This window comes from Cetorhinus maximus, chromosome 11 (assembly GCF_964194155.1).
Source record: "Cetorhinus maximus chromosome 11, sCetMax3.hap1.1, whole genome shotgun sequence".
Lineage (NCBI taxonomy): Eukaryota > Metazoa > Chordata > Chondrichthyes > Lamniformes > Cetorhinidae > Cetorhinus > Cetorhinus maximus.
Window position 1 is genome coordinate 13,575,675 of NC_135889.1, and position 23,201 is coordinate 13,598,875.

At 42.2% G+C, this 23,201-nt stretch overlaps 1 protein-coding gene across 1 annotated transcript in view; it reads right to left on the reverse strand.

Annotated features, from left to right (window-relative positions):
- LOC144686403 (INO80 complex subunit D-like) overlaps nucleotides 1–22,099 on the reverse strand; it is a 91,787-nt gene extending 69,688 nt beyond the window's left edge. The window contains exons 1-3 of the mRNA XM_078551554.1: nucleotides 22,023–22,099; nucleotides 16,352–16,451; nucleotides 120–366 (exon numbers count right to left, since the gene is read on the reverse strand). Of these exons, the coding sequence (XP_078407680.1) occupies nucleotides 120–337 (218 nt within the window). The 5' untranslated portion in view covers nucleotides 338–366; nucleotides 16,352–16,451; nucleotides 22,023–22,099. The remainder of the gene's footprint in view (nucleotides 1–119; nucleotides 367–16,351; nucleotides 16,452–22,022) is intronic.
- Nucleotides 22,100–23,201: the final 1,102 nt, after the last annotated feature.

Here is a 23,201-nt window from a genome sequence, read left to right on the forward strand (position 1 = left end):
TGTGTGGGTGTAAAAGCAACATTATACTCAATCTCATCAGTTTTCAGATAGCGGGAATGGTTCAAGTTGCGTTGTCCCACCTTTCCTGGTTTTACCCAATTTAAAAAAGGTCGACTTGCCTTCGGTCTTCAGATTTCGGGATAGGGTTCGTGCACCGCTGGCTGTTGTACTTGGCCACAAATTCACATTGCTTGAAAGGGGCAGTTTTGTCCTCCAGAACGTGGCGGATGCAGAATGCGTAGCCGTTGAGCCGGCGCTGTTTGCAGAGCTTGGGGCTGTAGGAGCACAGTGGCTTGTTATCGACCTCTGAGAAGTGTATGTGTTTGCCTTCATACATCACGTGATTCTTCTCCTTGTGAACATCAGCTACAGAGAAAAAGGCAGAGTGTCAGATGCAAGCTGCAACTGAGAGAAGGCAACTATGGTGCAGCTGGGGGCAATAAGACCGCTGGCCAGTGTGAATGGGAGAGGGCATGATGCATTCCCAGCCTCAATTTTTTCTCCTAGGGCACGGCTCCATGGGCGTCTATAAGCACTCAACCAGCTCATCCAAGCGGACCACCTTTGACGTATTTGAGCACGAACCACTGGTGGACTAATCCACCAAGGGGGCAGGGGGGAAGTTACCACTAGTTTGGCCCTCTTCTCACCCAACATCTGCATTGATGCAGTTTTGAGCAAGTGTCACAGGATAGTGATCAAGAGCAGGAAACCTGTTTTTTTTTTGGCTCTTTGTTACCCAGCTGCATGTGGCTCAGCTGGTAACACTCTCACCTGAGCCAGAAGGGTCAAGGACTTGAGCACAAAATCCAGGCCAACTCTCCAGTGAGTGAGTGCTGCATTGTCGGAAGTGTTATCCGTCAGACTAGATATTAAACTGAGGCCCCACCCACCCTCTTAGGTGGACGTAAAAGGTCCCATGGCACTAGAAAAGGATATGCTCCCTGGCCAATATTTTTCACTCAACTCACCCTTGAAATTTAGATGATCTGGTCATTTATTTTATTATTTTGCTAGGCATAAACTGTTTCCTACATTACAACAGTGACTACACTTACAAAGGATTTCATAAGCTGTAAAATGCATTGGGGTGGACCTGTTTGGAGCCTCACCAGGTATCCGGCCTGAGATTGGAGTAGAGAACATTCTTAGTATGATACTAGGAGGCACCTTTACCTAGGAGGCTAGTCAGGAGCTGCAGGTCAATCCAGAATTAACGCTAGTTTCACTAGCATCCCCTGTTCAAGAACATAAATTAAGAAGTATGGTTGATTAATATTTTGCAGAGGGAAGGGAGGGCTGAGGAAGTTTCAGTCTGATGTTTGAATCTTTTCGGTTTCAAGTTGAGACACACCAGTGCTGAGACATTATATCGCTTCGCAACTTAGTGCCTGCATCAGACTCCCCAGTCAAGTTTTTACTTCTCTTTAGCTCGGAAGGAGAGTCAAACGGACTCGAAACATTAACTCTGTTTTTCTCTCCACAGATGCTGTCAGACCTGCTGAGTTTTTCCAGCATTTTTTGTTTTTGTTTCAAGTTTATCGCCGTTGGATATAGATTAAAGCTTGTTCTACTTTACCCGAGCAATGGACCCCAGCCACTACCTTACAAGAGCATCTTCCACTGAGCTTCAACATGTACATGCACATGCTGCTTCCTACCTCAGCTACATTCATCAGTGCAACTCAACTGAGCACCTTGTAAGTGCATTTCCATGGGTTGTCTCACCAGATATTTATTCATTCATTTAAATTAATATTTACCTGCAAAACATTTCAGAAAGCAATTTATTGCAGGCAGTCCTTTTGAGGTGTTTGTGTGATAATGCACAATATAAACGCACGCTTTGCATAGGTATGCAAAGGGCAGCAGATTACACAACAAACAGCACCTCAAGTTTCACATAAATGTGAAGTTTCAATTATCTGAATATAAGCATCCAGATCAAAGGCATAATTACAGTGCCTTTTACTCATTTTTCCTTTACCAAAAATACAATTACCACATCTGAATACCCAACTCACCATCTGTGGTTGACATACTGAACTATACATTCTAGGCTGGTTCATCTCAGGGGAGGTGGAGATAAGAGTTCATATAAATCGAAGGTCCTTTTTGAAGGGCTCCCCTCTCCCGCACCGCCCCCATTCATCCCCTCCAGTGACAAGCATCCAACACATTCTTCACCGGGGTGCTGGGAGGGGAGAAAAAGGGGCCAGTAACCTCACACCCATGTTCTGCTCTGCAACTTGGAAATGTGGGTCGTGAACTTTCATTTGGGACAAAGCCAGCTGCCAACTGACAGTTTTACTGACAGTCTGGCTGAGGCTACAAGGGTTCAAACCCTCACACTGCACAACCTGTGCCACAATCCGCTGGCAGGGATTAAACCAACTTCTTTGGTGCAATATACTACGCACACGCAGAATGCTACAGACAACATATGCTATCCACGTCCTGTATACTAGAAAATATGCACACTCAGTATAATATTCCACTGCATATATATGTGTACACACATATAATGTACTACCCGCCATGTGAAGAGAAGCCTATACATTCTAATCTGGACAGATAAACACACACATTGTGCATGTGTGAATTCATCTATCACTGGCAATACCACACTACATACTAATTATTTATTAATCACATATCCAGGGCCACCTTTTGTTCTTGTTAAATATTATGCCATTAACGTTACTCCTTGTATGCTTCAGCAGCTCCCTCTTCCTGGCTTTGAAACTCTTTTCGAGTTACCAACAGTCACAGATTGCAACTTCTTTCGAGTACAATCACAGTTCTTGGTTTTCCGGGAATGGGACATGAACCCACAACCCTCTGATTCAAAGGCGAGGGTGCTATGAACTGAGCCACAGCTGGCTTTGAACGTGCATCTCATCTGCAGCCTGATCAATCATCTATTAAATCATGGGCACCATCATTGCAACAGGTGACAACAGCAAACATATAAGTCATGAAGATCAGTTTTGGATGTAAAAGATCCAATGGCACAACTGGAAAAAGAGCAAGGGAATTCTCCCCATAGTCTAGTTAATATTTATCCTTCAACTAACAGCACTAAAACACAGATTATCTTGTCATTATCTTACTATTGTTTATGGGAACTTGGTGTGCGCAGATTGGCTGTCATATTATCCACATTACAACAGTGACAACACTTCAATAGTACTTCATTGGCTGTCAAGCGCTATGGGAGATCCTGAGATTGTGCAAGGCAATGCATAAATACATAGGAACATAGGACTTAGGAGCAGGAGTAGGCCATTCGACCCTGCTTTGCTATTCAATAAGATCAAGGCTGAACTGGTTGTGGTCTCAACTCCCCTTCACTGCCTTGTCTATCAAAAATCCATCTTACTCAGCATACAAGTTATTTCTTTCCAAAAGCTTTGATTTTGTGAAAAAAATCTCTTGTGCTATACTCTTAGGAGATCATTTCAAGTTGTGTGCATGACAACCACCAGCACCTACAAACACGTAAGCATAAATACTTCCCCCTTGTATTGTAAAGCTTTGCTAGCTACTTTTCTAGGTTTGTGTGGATAAAGTGCAAGATGTTCACATATGTTCCACTGAGCCTTACTAAAATCCTTATGGAGAACTAAGTTAACTGGAGCATGAGAGGGTGAAGATCTCACATCAGCACCATGCCTCAGAGACTGTAGTGACAACTCAGTGTGTAAACTCCTTTCAGAAGGCCACTGGTTAAATAGCACCCAAGTAAGATGTGAATCTTTAAAAATTTGCTTCAGGGAAATGTGAATATTTAAAGTAATGCTGATCTTAAGCTATTAATTCCACTTTGGAACTGCAAAGGTGATAATTCAGCTATTGAGAGTAATAGGACAGTTATATGCTGCAGTTTCTCCACTATAACAGCCACTCAATCTGTGCACACATTTAACGGTCGCAGGATAAAGTTAAATTTATAATCTAATAAAAATTATTCAAAAAGTGCCATTAAAGATTTATTTTCCGAACAGTTGCTGAGGCTTAATAACATTTGATGATAACAAGGCAATGATTTAATCTCAGATGCAGAGGTCTATTCAAAGAAGCAATATCATTTGGGTCAGTTAAACTGCAGTGGTTACCCACTCTGGGCTTGTTATTTAATAGTTTAATGTACATAAGATATGCAAATGCTGTGAATTTACCCAGTACAAGTCGGATACCAGTAGCCTCCCTAACCCTAGTGATCCCCACCAAATAATGACAGCCATGATACAAGAATGAATTTGCATTTATATCGCACTTTTTACAACCTCAGCACATTTCAAAGTGCTCTACAGCCAATGAAATATTTTAGAATTGTAGTCACTGTTATAATGTAGCCAACATGGCAGTCTGTTTATACACAGCAAGCCCCCACAAACAGCTATATGATGATGACCAGATTATGTGGTGTTGGTTGAGGAATTATTAGCCAGGACTCAGCAGATAACTGCCACGCTCCACTTTGCAATAGTACCACAGGATCTTTTATGTCCACCTGGAAGGTCAGACGAAGCCTCAGTTTAGATTTTCATCGGAAGGGCAGAATCACCGATAGCGCTGAGAATTTTATCCATTTAACTGTGGCTGAAGAAGAAAATCAAAAGGAAAATATTTTGTATACATGCAATAAAGCAGAGATGAATTAACTTTTGAGCGAGCATGCACTGGGGTGAGGGAAGAGTTCCCTTTCCTTTGGTTTATACCTAACTCACATGAGACCCCCTCCTGCTCTGTGCTTCTTTCCCCAACACTTTTCTCCCTTCCTCCCAACACCTTACTGGAGTACTGTTCCACAGGCTCCCTATGTCTTCCAGTACCTCACCCGATTGGCTTCTTGTTGTTCATGAGCCTCAACAGTGAGTACTACTGAACCACTGAATGCCAATCCAACCCTACCCTCATCACACATTCACTTTCCAGCAAGGGTCAATGGATAGTGATCAGGAGGAGGAAACTTGATCTTGGTCTGTCTGGATCAGATAATAACTAAATAACTAATCCCACAGGGAAGAGTGCCAGTGCCACTACCACACAGTCAATCTGCAATACCCATTTTAATGAATGCTGTCTGCTCTATTCTCGAAAGCCAGACAATAAAGGATATAACTGGAGCCTTTTTTTTTTTTTACATACTTTCATAAGCACTCATTTACAGTTACAGATTACAAGCAAGCACCTCCTAACCCAAAAATCACCGTTTAAGTCAGTGTCACAAGTGAACACCCAGTTAATGCCCACCACCTGCCTAAAATTAAACACAATTAACACTGCCAAGGACAGACCAATCTAAACTTTCCACATGGCGTGCCAACTCTATGGTAACACCACTTACATTTAAAACATTGCCTAGTTATACTGTTATTTTCCTAGTTTCTCTCCTCATATGCTCTCCAAGCTGACTTTGTCCACAAGACCCATCTCCGATTCCTCAAATTCACGCAAAATGGCTGACCACTCAACTTTGCTTCCTCGCCATCCATGCTGGCTGACATTTTAAATGGCTCCCTCCCCTCAGGTGCAATTCTCCTCCTTTTGAAAAGAGCCATTTACTCCTCAAAAAACTTGAACCCTCTATCCTCGCAAACCACTGTCCAAATCTCAACCTGTCCTTCCTTTCCAAATTCCAAGATCATGCTGTCAACTCCCAAATCCATGCCCATCATTCCTGCAAGTCCAGGTTTCAATCTCTCCAATCAGGCTGTACCTACACCATATGAACTACAGCAGCTAAAGGCAGTGGCTCTGCACAGCCTTTGCATGGACAACTGGGAATGGGCAATAAAGGCTGACCTTGCCAGGGAAGCCTACATCCCATAAATGAATAAAAAGGGTTTTCTGCTCTTTACAGTACAGAAATGCAGTACTGAAATCTGGACTGTGCTGCATTCTCTCTGCAGCCTCTGACAGGATCGATCACGCTATCACTTTCCAAGCCTCTGCTTCATTTTCAACTGGCCTCACTTGGTTCCACCTCCATAACATCTGCCTGAGCCCATCTGCTGTTCACAATATCACTTCATGTCAATTCACCTGGCTGGCACCTCAACCTCCAGGATCTGTGTATTCCAGCTCACCCCAAACTCTGCTGCCTGTTTCCTGTCCTCCATTAAGTCCTGCTCACCCATCATTCAGGTCCCCCATCATTCAATTTAGAATTCCCACCCTCATATTTAAACAAGGCCAAGCCACGCCCTATCTTTTTAACTCCTATATACAGTGCAACCCCTCTCCAGACTTCACAGAGCCACGGCTCTCCTTTTTTCTGCATCCTCCTCTTCCTTTGCCACATGATTCTTGGCCGTATATTCAGCTCTCAAAGCCCCTTGTTTTGGAATTTCCTCCCTAAACCCCTCCACGTTTCCCTCTTCCATGGAAGGCCCTCTTCAAAATCCATCTCTGACTTGCCTTTGGTCACTCATTCCTAATACTTCCTTATGTAGCTTGTTCATATTTTTCTTTTACCTCTTAAGCGCTTTGTGACTTTAAGGGTGCAATATAAACCTAAGTTTGTATTTGATAGAGGGAATCCTTCCAAAAACAGATAGAATGCCCCCTCTATAAAAAAATTTGAGTACAAATTAACAGTCAGGCACTATTTGGTGACAATTGTGAGGATACACACTATTAATAGAAACTATAACTTCCAGAAAAGAGACTAGGAAGCAAACAGATGTAAATATGATTGAAGGAATAAATATTAATCACATCACTGCTGGAACAGATTCATGACTGTCACAGAGCCCAGTGTCATGAAAGAGATGTGCACACACACATTGCTGAGCTGACAGGCTTGCTGCGCTGTCCTGTGGTTAATGACTGCCTCACTGATGTCAATTCAGCTGCCCCAACATATCGACCTCAGCAGCTTCAACCAGCCAGTTCTCTTGCTGTTGTCACTGCTGTTTAGTCAAGAAAAAAAATCAGGTTGAAAAACAAGTCGCATTGATGCAAATAAACTTCTAACAATATGACACTGAAGAGAGCCCTGATGGCAGCACCAAGCCATTCTTCTGTCAGCTTTCTCGGTGTTGGCTGTAGCTTTGCAGTAGTATCCTCACATCTGAACCAGAAAGTTAAGAGCTCAAGTCCCACCACAGAGATTTGAGTACAAAACCCAAGCTTTTTTTTTTAAAAAAATTCATTCATGGGATGTGGGTGCCACTGGCAAGGTCAGCATTTAATGCTCATCTTAACTGCCCTTCACCAAAGGGATTCCAGAGGACAATTAAGAGTCAACCACTTTGTTGTGGGTCTGGCGTCACATATAGACTAGACTGTTTAAGGTCAGCTGATTTCCTTCTCTAAATGGCACTAGTCAATCAGTTGGGTTTTTATTATGATAATCAGATAGTTACACAGCCATAGGAACATAGGACTTAGGCACAGGAGTAGGCTATTCAGCCCGTCGAGCCTGCTCCATCATATAAGATGATCATGGCTGGTTTGACTGTGTCTCAACTCCACTTTGCCCTCTGCCCCATAGCCCTTGACTACCTTGTCTATCAAAAATCTGTCCAACTCTGCCTTGAATAGATTCAAAGCAATTCCACTGCTTTCTGGGCAAGACAATTACATATACTAATGACCCTTTGCAAGAAGAAAATTCTCCTTATTCTTAAATTGTGTCCCCTGGTTCTAGTGTCTCTCTCAAATGCAGGTGAGATAACTGAGTGAAGGCTTGGAGTTTGGTGAGAGGAGGAGTTTTAAGTGTTAATTTTGCTCTTAAAATCTAATCTAGTCTGTAATTAGCAGCACTGGAAAGTACTGTGTAAGCAGGCTAAGTTCGTTCTTTCTTGCAGTTCATACAGGGTAAACTCACTCTCAGCTGTAGGAGCTGAGTAGTTAATTAGCTAACTGGTTGAATCTGGTTACTGTAGCCCCAGTTCAGTTTACTATTAATTCAGAGTTCTTTAGTGCAGCCAAGGCAAATGGAGTGCAGCTGAGCTAACTCAATGAAGACTTGGAGTTTGGTAAGAGGAGTTGGGGAAATGAGGTGTTTATTTCCTTTTTCTATCTTTCTCACCCCATAGGAATTGGTTCTTGCTCTACTACAGGGAAAGGAGCTAGTTGTTTGGTGAGTATCTGATCAGTAGGTTAAGTTCTATTCTATCCCTAAGGTTTAAATTAGTACATAAATTGGTGGTAAAGTTAATAAAATATATCAAAGTAAAATAAATAAATGATTGATATAATTAAGTAATTATTTAAAAACACATTAAGAATGGCAGGACAGGTGATGTGTCAAGGCTGCAGCATGTGGGAGCTCCTGGATAACATTGTGATCCAGGGCAAACATGTCTGCAGTAAGGGTAGGAGAGACTAGGACCCGAGGGCACAGCCTTAGAGTAAAGGGAAGACCTTTTAGAACAGAGATGAGGAGAAACTTCTTTAGCCAGAGAGTGGTGAATCTATGGAATTCATTGCCACAGAAGGCTGTGGAGGCCAGGTCATTGAGTGTATTTAAGACCGAGATAGATAGGTTCTTGATTGGTATGGGGATCAAAGGTTACGGGGAGAAGGCAGGAGAATGGGGTTGAGAAACTTATCAGCCATGATTGAATGGTGGAGCAGACTCGATGGGCTGAATGGACTAATTTCTGCTCCTATGTCTTGTGGTCTTTGTGGCTTGAGGAATTCAGCTTGCAGTCATTGAGTGGGAGGCTGAGCTGCAGACACTGCAACACATCAGGGTGGGGGAAAGTTACCTTTATACCAGAAGGCAGTCACACCACTGAAGATAGGGTCTTTTGATTTGATCAGTGGTCAGGGTCAGGAAGGTGTAACTGAGTGAGGCAGGTAAGGGGACCCAGAGAGCAGGAGTGTGAGCCTCTGCAATTGTCGAATAGGACTGAGGTTCTCTCAGCTTGTTTGGATGAGAGTGGAGGCTGCAGGATGGATGGGCAAACTGCACATAGTACTGTGGTACAGGAAGCCATTCAAGTAGGGAGAGCAAAAAGGAACATAGTGGTAGTAGGGGACAGTATAGTGAGGGGGAGTGACACTACTCTATGTAGCAAAGAGTGAGAGTCCAGACTGAGGCTGTGTTGCCTGCCTGGTGCCAGGATTCGGGACATCTGGTCAGGGTTGGAGAAGAACTTGCAATGGGAGGGGGAGGATCCAGTGGTTGTGGTCCATGTAGGTACCAATGACATAGGAAGGATGAGGAGGGAGGCTCTGCATAGTCATTGAGGATCGAGGCACCAAATTAAGAATCAGAACCTCAAAGGTGGTAATTTCTGGATTATTACCTGAGCCATGTGTAAATTGGCATAGTACAAATATGATATGAATGCGTGTCTCAGACTGGTGTGGGAAAAGTGGGTTCCAGTTTGTCGGGCACTGCCACCAGTATTGGGCAAAGTGGGATCTGTACCGCTGGGACGGTCTACACCTGAACTGTGCTGGCGAGCCACATAGTTAGGGAAGTAGAGGGGGTTTTTAAGCTGAATAGTGGAGGTAAGGAATCAAATTTGGGAAGATGTGGTAAACCAAAGAGTAGAGACATGGCAAGAAAGTTGGGTATTAATATGGGAAGTGATAGACAGACAGTAAGGGACAAAGTACAATTCTAAGGGTAAATCAGCAGATAAGGCAAGACGCTACAAAAATAGGACAAAACTAAAGGCTCTGCATCTAAATATACATAGCATTCAAAATAAAACAGATGAACTGATGGTGCAAATAGAAATAAATAAGTGCGATCTGATAGCCATTGGTCGGGCATGGCTACAGGATGACAGATTGGGACCTGATTAATGAATGGTACGTGACATTTAGGAAGGGCAGGAAGTTAGGAAAAGGTGGAGGGGTGGCTCTGTTAATTATTGATGGTATTCGCACATTAGAGAGGGATGGCCTAAGTTCAGGAAACCAGGATGTAGAAGGTTGATGAGGACTGATAAAGGCAAGAAGTCACTTATGGGAGTGGTGTACAGGCCCCCTAATTGTAACTACATGGTAGGACACAGTATAAAGTAAGAGATAGTGAGAGCTTGTCAGAAAGGTGCAGCAATAATCATGGAGGATTTTAATCTACATATAGACTGAAAAAATCAGATGGACAAGGGTAGCATAGATGAGGAGTTCATAGAATGTTTTCAGGATAGTCTGTTAGAATAGCACATTCTGGAGCCAACCAGAGAGCAGGCTATACTAGACACGTTATTGTGTAACGAGATAGGATTAATTGATAAGTCACATAGTGAAGGCACCCCCAGGTAGCAGCCGTCACAATGATTGAATTTTACATTCATTTTGAGAGAGAAATGAGTGCGTCCAAGACTGGTATTTTAAACTTAAATAAGGACAATTATGAGGGCATGAAAGCAGAGCCAGCTAAAGTGAACTGACAAATGAGGTTAAGGGACAGGTCAATTGAGATTCAGTGGCCGACACTTTTAAAGGGATATTTTGGAATACACAGAATATAGATGTTCGATCAGCAAGAAAAAAATCAAAGGGGTGGGTCCTCCATCCGTGGTTAGCTAAAAAAGTTAAAGACAGTATCATACTTCAAGAAAAAGTATATAATTACGCAAGACGGGTGGCAGGTCAGAGAATTGGAAAGAATACAAAGATTAATAAGAAGGGAGGAATTAGAGTACCAGAGAAAGCTAGCTAGTAATATAAAGACAGATAGTAAGAATTTCCATAGATACTTAAGTAAAAGTTTTAAAAGTGAGCCTTGGTCATATAGAAAGTGCATCTGGGAACTGACAATGGAAAGTAGGGAAATGGCTGACGAATTAAACAGGTATTTTGCTTCGATCTTCACTATAGAGGACATTAGTAACATCCCAGAAATAGCTGTAAATCAAGAAATGGAAGGGAGGGAGGAACAATCAAGAAATGGAAGGGAGGGAGGAACTTGGAAAATCACAATCACCAGGGAAGTGGTAATGAGCAAATTAATGGGGCTGTAGACTGAAAATCCCCAGGTCCCGATAAACTTCACCCTAAGGCCTTGAAAGAAGTGGCTAGTGAGATAGCTGATGCATTGGTTTTAATTTTCCAAAATCCCTCTATGCAGGGAAGTTTCCATTCAATTGGAAAAGAGCAAATATAACTCCTTCAGTCAAAAAGGGAGACAAAGCAGGAAACTACAGGCCAGTTAGCCTAATGTCTGCCATGGGGAAAATGTTAGAAAGTATTATTAAAGATGTTATAGCAAGGCACTTAGAAAAATTCAAGGCAATCAGGCAGAGTCAATATGGTTTTATGAGAGGAAAATCGTGTTTAATCAATTTATTGGAGTTCTTTGAAGGAATCACATGTGCTGTGGATAAAGGGGAACTGCTGGATGTACCGCACTTAATTCCAAAGGCATTTGATAAAGTGGGTTCATGTCCCACTCCTGGAAACCAAGAACTGTGATTGTACTCAAAAGAGTTGCAATCTGTGACTGTTGATAACTCGAAAGAGTATCAAAGGTTATTGCGGAAAATAAAGCTCATGGTGCAGGAAAGAAGATTGGCAAGCGAACAGGAAGCAGAGTTGGAAAAAATGGGTCTTCCTCTGTTTGACAGGATGTGATGAGCGGTGTGCCACAGGGATCAGTGCCGGGGTCTCAACCTTTTATGATTTATATAAATGACTTAGATGAAGGGACTGAAAGAATGGTTGCTAAATTTGTTGATGTCCAAAGATAGGTACAAAAGTAAGTTGTGAAGAGGACATAAGGAGGCTACAAAAGGACATAGGTTAAGAGGGTGCGCTAAAATCTGTAAAATAGAGTACAATGTGGGCAGATGTGAAATTGCTCATTTTGGCAGGAAGAATAAAAATGAAGCTTATCTAAATGGAGAGAGATTGCAGAGCTCAGATTGAGGGATCTGGGTGTCCTAGTGCATGAATCACACTGCTGGTATTGCAGATAGAGCAAGTAATTAGTAAAGCTATTAGAATATCAGTTATTGAGGGGAATTGATTACAAAAGTAGGGAGATTATGCTTTAGTTGCACATGGCACTGGTGAGGCCACATCTGTAGTAGTGTCTACAGTATTGGTCGTCTTATTTAAGGAAAGATATAGATGTGTTAAAAGCAGTTCAGAGGTTTACTAGTATAATACAAGGAATGGGCAGGTTGTCTTATGAGGGAAAGTTGAACAGGTTAGGCTTGTGTCCATTAATTTAGAGTAAAAAGGCAACGTGATTGAAACATAAGATCCTGAGAGGTCTTGACATGGTGGATATGGAGAGGGTGTGTTTTCTTGTGGGAGAATCTAGAACTAGGGTTCATGATTTAAAAATAAGGGGTCTCTCATTTGAGACAGATGAGAATTTTTTTTGAGGGTCGTGAGTCTCTGGAACACTCTTCCTCAAAAGGAGGTGGAAGCAGGGTCTTTGAATATTTTCAAGGCAGAGCTAGATAGATTCTTGATAAATATCAGGAGTAAGCAAGAATATGGAGTTGAGGTTACAATCAGATCAGCCATGATCTTATTGAATCGCAGAGCAGGCTCGATGGGCTGAGTGGCCTACTCCTGCTCCTAATTCGTATGTTCAAGTTGTAAGGAACATGTCTTTTTTTATTTTCTGTTGGACTATAGATTATATATAGCAGTGAACTAAATGCCTAAAGTACTGAAGGACCACCTCGTGTCATCAACAAGAACTGAAAGGAATTTGGAAGACATCGATCAAAATGAACCCCATCAAATCCTGTACTCTCAAATTGGTACTACTGAACTATTTTATCCCACCCTAAAAATCCATGTTTTGTGTCTTGTATGCGTAGGGATTTAAGAAGGGGTAGAGAGTTTAGGATATAAAGTTAGAAATTAGTAGTTCATCTTTCTTTTGCCACTGGTTAATGACAGTTTGTTCAATAAATTGTTAATTACTTATTAAGTTTGCAAACCTGGTGCTTGTATTCTGTTTACCTAAATTATGGGCGACCTGGAGATTTGATCAAAACTTTTTAACATTTGTCACGGCCCGGGACAGTGGGGCTTGATGTTACAGCACACTATCCCCACTGAGTCATAACAAAATGGAAACATCCTCCTGGTATCTACCCTATCAAATCCCATCAGGATCTTAAATTAAAGCAAAATACAGCAGATGCTGGAAATCTGAAACAGAAACAGAAAATGCTAGAAAAACTCAGCAGGTCAGAGCTCTGTTCTGAATAAGAGTCATAAGGACTCTTTTTTTCTTCACTCCATAGGTGCTGTTAGACCTGAGCATTTTCTGTTTTTGTTCCCTTTACAATCTTCTATGTTTCTATAAGATCATCTCTCTTCTAAATTCCAATGGGTATAGGCCCAACCTTTCTTCATAAAATAAGCCCCTCATCCCAGGAATGAATCAACTGACCCTTCTCTGAACTGCTTCTAATGCAATTATATCTTTTTTCAAAGAAGAGACCAAAATTGTACAATATTCCAGATGTGATCTCACCTGTATATTACTAATGCTAGCTTTTTAATTCCAGGTTTATTTAATTAACTGAATTTAAACTTCCAGCTGCCACGGTGGGATTTGAACTCTAATTTCCAGTTTATTAGTCCAGGCCTCTGGGTTACTAGCCCAGTAACATAACCAATATACTATTGTTCTCACATGGCTGACTGTCAGGGGTGTGAGTCAGTGGCAAGGCCGCCACCTATTGCCCATCTCTATAACTTGAGGGGGCTTGTTAGCTAGCTCAGAGGGCAGCTCAGATTAACCACATTAGTGTAGGACTGGAGTCACATATAGGACAGTGGGTTTCCTTCCCAAAACAAAGTGAAAATGAGAAGATGCCACCTGGCGCATATAAGTCACAGACTTTAAACCTGCACAGGAACTCAAAGCACTTTCCGAGTGTCACTCATGTTAGTGCTCCAACTTCAATATAAATTAGTAAAGAAATAGGACATAAGCAGTTGCAGGTTCTTGTGATATTCTTAATTGATTCCTTAAAATAATTGCTATAGTACAGATAAGTCTGTAACACGAGTGTTATGCAACCCCAGTTTGGAAGGGAAATGCCTACAATCCAAAATAAAGGCTGTACATTTTTCACAGTTCATATGAATTTGGAACAATATCACACTTTGCTGAAATCTCAGTGAAACAAATCCGATTGCGTGAAATCACTGTCCTTTACTAAAAATACTCAGGGTAACTCTGGGGAAGATTCTAATGAAACTGTAGCACCTGAAAGTGCTAACAGCAGCAGAAAAAGGTCCCACTGACTGCCTTTAACCCCCAGTTCCTTTTACGACTGTAGCATTTTGACTTTTCACAGGTCAATGGGGAAAAGGACATAAAGAGCAGAGCTCTGAAATTCACTCCCTGAATCTCTCCACTTCTCTCCCCTGCTTGAAGTCATTATCAGTTTGGCCAAGCTTTAATTCACCTGTCATCAAGTTTGTCTGGTAATACCCCTGCGGAGCCGGTTGGAACATTAGACAAAGTCCAAGGGCACAGGATAAATTCAAGTTACTCTTGTTGAATGAAAATTCCACCACAGGACAGCATCTCATCCATTCATCAGATGAAGCTAGAAATGCAAATTAGTCAGGTGCAATCTCAAAATAATATATACTGTACATGGTCTTGAGGAATATTGGAAGAAAATAAAAATGTTAGCTAGGTAAGAGCAGAACTGCTTACGTGGGTTGGAGGGCAGCATTAGTTTTGGAAAACACAACCTTCCCCATAAAACCAAACAGGAGCCACCTGAGGCACCATGCCCTCACAAATCTTGTACCAAATGCCCACACGCCATTGGTGTTATAACTGGAAAAGTGTTCTGCTTGTGAATTCTGAACCAATAAAAACTGAAGAAACAGTTGGAAACTTGGGGGAAAATTGGATCAAATATCCCTCACTTTTTCGTCATCTGGCAGCCTTTTTCAAATTTCTGGTCAGTGCAAAGAAAGACTTGCATTTATACAGGGCTTTTTACAACCTCATTACGACCCAAACCACCTTACAACCAATTCAGTACTTTTGAAGTGTGGTGACTGTTTTAAATTCAGAAGCGTAGTAGCCAAGATCAGCACAGCAAAGCCCCACAAACAGCCACGAGACAATGGTCAGCTAATCTTTTTGAGTGACGTTGGTTGAAGGATAAATATTGGCCAAAATACTGGGGAAGATTCCCTGGTCTTGTTCAAAATAGTGCCACAGGATCTTTTACATCCACCTGAGGGGGCAGACGGAGCATCAGTTTAACATCTCAGATCCAGCAATATAGCATTCCCTTGGTACTGCACTGGAGTGTCAGCCAAGGTTTTCTGCTGGAGACTCTGGAGTGAGACTTCAAACTACAACTTTCTGCCTCAGAGGCGAGAGTGCCATCTACTATGCCACGACTAATGCCATAAACCAGTACCAGAATGGAGATAAACTTCAGCACACTCTTCCCCACCACCTATCCATCCCGTTCCTGGGAATCAAAGAGAATATTGAGAAAGACTGGCTATTCTTTAAGGATCAACCTCCACAGTGCGACTATTCTGTCAAGACCTCTTTCCCAATCATAAACTGCAATAATCCCCAAACGACATCCATGGAATTAAATACATCAACAAATTTATTTGGGAGGAAATGTTTGACTGTTGCAAGGGTTTCACTGGACACCACTGGTGGTAAGGTGAAGTGAAATGACTGACACTGGCAGCACTAGTCTTACTGAGGGACTAATAATTCAGCAAACAGGAGTTCAAATCCCAGCCTGGCAGAGTATTTAAATTTTGCTTGAAAAATCTGAAAAAAGAAAGCTGGTATCAGTAAAAGTAACCCTTAAGTTGTTGGATTGCCATAAATACCCAACTAGTTCACTAATGCCCTTTAGGGAAGGAAACCTGGAGTCCTTACCCTGTCTAGCTTATATGTGCCTCTAGTCCCACACTGCTGTGGTTGATTGCTTCAGAGGGCAGTTAAGTGTTCAAGCCAATCAGATATTGGAATCTCTCTCAGGGTAACTAGGGGTGGGAAATAAATATAGGCCTGGCCCACATGCCAACAAATAAAACATTTATTAAAAACTTATCCCCATTCATCAAGGGAGGTCCTGGCCACAGTCTCATGAAATGCATTAACTGCATAGGCGCTCAGTTTGCGAGTAGTTGTGTTGAAGTTGCCCTGTTGTTGTAGAACTTCTCTCTCAACACACGAAAGGCTAATTGACACCAACAGGACCGGGTCCAAAGGGAGCAGCTTAGAGATATAAAAGGCCTCAAAACAATTCCAAAGATCAAAGCCCCGGAGCCAGTAGTTAATATGTAGACAGTACCATCAGTGAAAACATAGGCCTCTGCAGCCCTCCCAGAAACCATACAGGGTGCACCATTCTACCCACAACACAGCTTCCATTAATATCTAAGATAGCAATACCTGACCCACAAAGTGCGCACTAGTTGAAATAAACTTGTAACATCCTCTGTCGAGCCATGTTTTCTTCGACAGCACCTCCCAAAGCCGTAATCTCTACCACCTAGAAGAACAAGGAGCACAGGTATACCATCACCATACATCCTTATACTCGCACCTTTCAATCAAGCTCACTGGATATCAATCGGGGAGGAGAACACTGAACAATTTTCCCCTGGGAACACAGAGGTTTATAATAATAAACCTGGCTCAGGTGAGCTAAGGCAGTTAATCTGATCAGCTGCCTCATCACTGATCTCGATTTGATAATTGTACTGAAGCAGCGGGGAACTGAGCTTGTATCTGCACACAGACCTGATAATCGGACTGCACCATACAAATAAAGGCCATCACAACCTAGCTCAAGATCCCTAACTTTGCATCAGAACTCTCCCATGGTAAACCACATGAAAGTGGAGGCTACGCCACAACTTGTTAAACAGGGAGGAAAGGTTATTGTGAGCAATGAACCTAGTCACTCTTAACGAGTACAACACTTTTACTCACCATCTGGCCCACATTTCAGTGGGCAGAGTGATGGAAAGGGATGAGAGGACTGGGTTAAAATAAAAAAAAGTTCCATCATTTGAAAAGAAACCTTGATGTAGATTCAATGGCATCAGTTGGGACAAAAGTGCATTAGGGAAAAAAAATTAACAGCCAAGGGAAAATTTCAAGGATGAGAAAAGAAGCAATCAGCAAATCTTTGTGATGGGCAAATTGTTGAAACAAACTCTGAAAGACTGTATAAATTGCCATTTGGAGGGGCAGGGGTTAATCAAGGACAGTCAGCATAAATTTGTTGAAGGACGATGCAACAAGGAGGGCTGACAAGGGTAACATATTTGATGTTGTTGACATGGATTTTACCAAGGCTTTTGATAAGATTCCACTTGGCGGATTGGTCAGAAAATTAAAAGCTCATGAGATCCAAGGGAAGTGGCAAGTTGGATCCAAAATTGGCTGAGTGACAGGAAGCAAAGGGTAAAAGTGGACAAATGTTTTTGTGACTAGAAAGCTGTTTCCAGTGGGGTTCTGCAGAACTCAGTACTATGGCCCTTGCTTCTTACGATAAATGTCAATGGCTTGGATTTAAATGTAGGAAGCATTAGTAAGTAGTTTACAAATTATACTAAAATTGGCCGTGTGATTGATGGTGAGGAAGGAAGTTGTGGACTGCAGTAAGATATCCAAGGACTGGTTAGGCGGGCAGGAAAGTAGCAAATCTAATTCAAACCTGAGAAGTGAGGTAATGCATTTTTGGGGGGGACAAACAAGGGAATACACAAAAAATGATAAGATTTTGAAAAGTGTAGAGAAACAGAGGGACCTCGGAGTGTATGTCTACAGATCCCTGAAGGTAGAAAAATAGGTAGACAAGGTGGTCAAGAAGGCTTTCCTTTTCTTTACTGGTCAAAGCCTACAATATAAGAGCAGAGAGGTTATGCTGGAACTGTATAAAATACTAGTCAGGCCACAGCTAGAATACATACAATTGCATACAATTCTGGTCACCACGCTGCAAGGAGGATATGACTACACTAGAGAGGGTACAAGAGAGATTTACAAGGATGTTGCCAGGATTGGAGAATTTTAGCTTGAGCAAAGAATGGATCAAGTGGGTTTGTTTTTCTTGGAACAGAGGAGGCTGAAGGGAGATTTAATTGAAGTGCATCAAGTTGAGGGCATACTAGTGTATAGAAAGGACCTATTTCCGTTAGCAGAGAAGTTAATAACCAGGAAGCATAACTTAAAAGTATGGAAGGGTATTGAGCAATATTTTCACCCAGAGGGTGGTGCGGGCCTGGAACTCTCTGCCTGAAAGGGTGACAGAGGCAGAAACCCTTACTGCATTTTTAAACATTTGGATGAGCACTTAATGTGCCGCAAACTAGAGGGCTATGGGCCAAGAAATGGAAGGTAGGATTAGACTGGATAGCTTTTACGGCCAACATGGACACAATGGGCTTAAGAACCTCCTTGATGCTGTGAATTTATATTTCTCATCCTCTGGTAATTCAGCCTCACATCCAATTCCCACTATACCTTTACCAACCTTGCCAAGTTGCAGTCCCAAGTGGTATGTATGTTTTTCTAAAGTGTTTGTTTTAAAACTACTTTTCTTCAATTTAAATTCATGCTCTTTTTGCCCTTGAGGTTTGAATGATGTTAAAATCCAGGGTTCATCTGCTGTTGATGCACATCTCTCTCAATGAAGTTCACCCCCATTACCTGCTGGCTTCTCTGCACCTTTTCCAATACAAACACATCCTTTTTGAAGTACGGTGACTGAAACTGCAAGCAGTATTGCCAAAGGAAGTCTGACTAGTTCATTATAAAGCCTTGTGGACTGATTCCTGTGTTCTGGCTATATGTATCAAAACTCTTGTTTGCTTTTACAAGATTCTCTACGCTGTCTCAACACAAAGAGCTATATAGAAAACTGCTTCATTCAATGGAATGGGCCCAACCCCTCAATATTCCAAACCCCCCCCCAAACCACACTAAAGTCTATGTGAATCCCCTCTCCATGTCACTCTTCCCTTAAGACTCTACCAAAACTTAACTCTTTGACCAATATTTTGGTCACCTATCCGAATATCTCATGCGGCTAGGTGTCAAATTTTATCTGATAATGCTCCTGTGAAACACCTTGGGACATTTCACTATGTTAAAGGTGCTATATAAATGCAAGTTGTTGCTGGGTAAGGTATCCAGTGGCTACCGGTAACCATGGATTCACACTTGAATAGAAAGAAGCCTGTTTCCCAGGAGAGCAGGGGAGAAAAAAATACATTTGAAAAATATGAATTTATCACTGGCCTCTGCTTATTGCCGAACTGGGAAATTCCTTAAGTCATTATATCACATAGCTGATGCCACAGAGTTACGACTTGCCACTCATGCAGAGAATGAAACTAGCCATGTAACATTTGCCAGTGCGTTCTGCCTTCTTAGATTTGCAGATCATAGTTGCATGATTATAGCTGGTAAATTTGCATCATCCCCTTCATTAAATTCCAGCACCACAACTCACAGGCTTTGAGGAATGGGGAAAGCAGTCTTCCTGTTTGGGTTATGTGCAGTTTTCCAGTACTTGGTCACAAGGTTTAGATTTCTGGATTACTAGGCTCCAATTGGAGTCAGTGTGTTTAATGTTATGATCCTTGCTTAGCACATGTTTCAGCACATTCACTTTGGTGGGGCTTGTCAGCTTTGAATTACATTTCATATATTGTGCTGGTCAAGATGAGAAACACAAGTACTGGGAAAGAGAACAGCTTTTCCACTTTAGGTTGAATACAGTACCCTGAGCAAGTGAGAGTATCAGCTTGTGCTGAAGTATCGACCCGTGGGGCACTGCCCAAACTCCTCTCGAGTAGACTCAAGATGTGAGCATTGCTGGCATATTTCCTATCCCAAGTTTCCAATGTGCTGTGTAGCTTTCTAGGCCACTTCAGAGGCCAGTTAAGAGTGAGCCAACATTAGTTTGGAATTCGGAGTCACATTTCAGTCAGACTGAGCAAGCCCAGTATGTTTCATTTTGTGAACCAGTTTTAGAGTTTTTATGACAATCCAGCAGCTGCATGGTCAGTTTACAGATATTTCAAACCAAATTCAAATTCTCAAACTGCTGTGGTAGGAATTTAATTAGCATTCTTTGGATTATTTGTCCAGGCCTCCGGATTATTAGTCCAGTAATTTAACCTCTACACTAAAGGAAGAAACTTTTTTTTTGACTATGTCGGAGCAGCTCAGTACATAGATCGCAGACAGAACAGTTTTGGAACACAGCAACAAACAGTCCCCTCTCCCTTTCTGTGTCTGGTTTTAAAGCTATCAATTGAGTTGTCAGGAATAAGGGCAGAGCTGAAATATTTGCTGCGAATTGATTTAGTGGTAAGTCAGCAACTACTGCAGTCAGCCTGGTTTTGGCCATTCTGTTTAACCCAATTCAGCTTCATGAATTCATCCTAAACATGCTGTAAACAGGCGGTCAGACAGCAGCTGGTTTTCAGAACTGAACCATCCTGTTGTGCCTTAGTTTCAGAACAGAGTCTATGTAAGTGACACTCCTTTACACAAAGTAACCAAGGTGTGACCTGTACATGTTTTTCACAGCGCATCTACACAGCAACTTTAAAATAGTCAAAACATCCCAATGTACTTCACAGGAACGTTAACTAAATTTGAAACAGAGCTACATAGGAAGCTTGAGGAATGAAAATGAAGCTTGAAGAGGTAGATTTTAAGGAGCGCCGTAAAGAGGGATAGGTAAAGTGTGGAGAGGGGCGTGGAATTCTAGAGCTTAAGACCTCGGCAGCTGAAGACACAGCAGCCCATGGTGCAGTGATTAAAATCAGGGAAACACAAGAAACCAGAATTAAATAATGTAAAGATCTGAATGATGTAGGACTGAAGGAAGTTAGAGATAGGGAGAGAGGGGCCAGAGAGAGATTTGAACACAAGGATAAGCGTGCAGATACCCTGTTTGATCAATAACAACTAGCATTTAGATAGCGCCTTTAATGTATTAAAATGTCCCAAGACACTTCACAGGAGCTTTATCAAATAAAATTCGAGACAGAGCCATAATGAGACATTAGAATAAGTACAAAATGCTTGGTCAAAGAGGCATGTTCAAGGAGTATCTTCAAGAAGGAAAGGCAGATAGAATGATGCAGAAATTTAGGAGTAGAACAGGGTGTGGAGCAGCCAAGGGTTGAGCAATTAAAATGCAGATGTGCTGCATTACAGAAGCTCTTCCCAGCCACCAACATTCGGTACACAAGTTTCTACAACTGTCAGCCCTTCATGTGTGAACCTTGACAAATGGCAGTAGGCTGTTTTGGGATCCATACATTACATCTGCACCTCCTGCTACCTGCTCACTCCAAACTTCACTTACTTCCTTCTCACCACCTGACATGTTGATTATTTACTTTGTGTGCATTCCTCATCTACCTGTGAGTCATTGACTCTTCCACTTCTCACTTGCTGCCCAGAACTTACTCTTTTACCATTGATATCTGGAAAGACCCAAGCATTAGTCGCCCACCTCAGTTCATCCAACTTAATGGACCATGTTAGTGCTGTATAGAGACCATCTTAAAGCTACCTCATGGCAAACAAGTGCTTCCACAGCCAGAGAAATCACACAATCAAACGTACCATTGCCTCCACATATGACACATCACTGCTGCCTGAGATCTACACAATATGCTGTCTAAAGAAAGATCCCCGGATTGAAATGGTAATGGAAATTCCAGTGATGCATCAACATTCCTTCTTTTTACTTGCTGTCCACCTAGCATACATTAAGCGGTCACTCTTCACAAAAGCACCTAGACAACGTGTGTTGGTGGGTTATTTGTCTAAGAAATTAAGAACTTGCATTTAGACTTCAGGATGACCCAAAGTGCTTTACAGCCAATGAAATACTTTTGAAGTGTAGCCACTGCTGTAATGTAGGAAATGTAGCAACCAATTTGCACACATACAGATTCAACAAATATCAGTGACCAAATCATCTGTTTCTAAATGTTGGCGGAGGGGTAAAATTATTGGCCTGGACACCCAGGGAATGCCCCTGCTCTTCTTCGAAATAGCACGAAGAAAACTTTTACACACCCACCTGACAGGGCAAAGGAGGGCTCAGTTTAAGGTCTCATCCAAAAAACAGCATCTCTGACAGTGCAGCATTCCTTTTGTACAGGCACTGGGTAAGTCAGTGTAGATTGTGAGATCAGGTTTCTGCAGTGAGACTTGAACCCCCAACACCCCACCCCACACCAACCTTCTGACTCAGAAAAAATAGTGCTACCCACTGACTCAATCCCCAGTCTGTCTGTGCTTTGGCAGTGGGGGGGTGGGGGGCAAGAGAGTGCGCACAGGCAAGATATGAAATAACACACAGACACATACGCAAAGCTAGCGCATACACAGCTGGTGAAACCGTCCTGGTTGCTAACTATCTCGATTGATGTGAAACCCACTCTCCTCTCACTGCTGTGTTTGGTACTTCCTCCTTGATGAAGTTAATGGCGGGACACATTGTCTAAAAATAACAGAAAAGCTAAAATAAATTGCTGCTAAAATGATAATAGGCTGCTAGACATGGTGAGACTGAGTTACTTACCTCAGCAATCGTCAGGGCTGAGACTTGAGCACTTTCTCACAATGAAGCTGCAGAGAGGAGTACTCAAATCGGATTCATACTGCCTCACTGTTGAGCACCAGCAGGAGACCAGTAGCAGGGACTGCCTGAGAAGGAAATGCTTGTCCTCGCCCCACAGAAGGACATAGCAATGGGGTGTGACAGAAGAAATAAAATATTGCAGGATGACTTTCACCCTCAAAAGTTAGTTTCCAAGTCACCTGGTAGAACTGTGGGTCATTTTTGCAGTCCGAACCCTCATTGTTGGAAAACAATCCAAGGACTGCAACAAGCAGGGGAAGAGACTAGTGATTCTGGCAGGTCCACCTGCGAATTTGTGGTCAGGGGTAGCACAGGTGATCAGTGTTGCTCTCAAGACTGATCAGGACATTGTGTGGTAGGAGGAAAGTGACACTGTTCACAATAGTTCTTTGAGACCCTCAGCCATACAACACTGCAATGTGTATCTTGGATTGTACATTCAGCACGAGTCTTCCAGGATATTTCATCTTGAAATAGGAACAAAGAGAGAGAGAGAGAGAGTTAAAACCTGAGGATGCCCCTCAAGCTTAAATTGAGCTCTCCAGCATTAAGTGTAACATAACATTTACAGCACTACAGGCTGTGACACCAGCATGGAGAGGTCGGAGCTAAGCC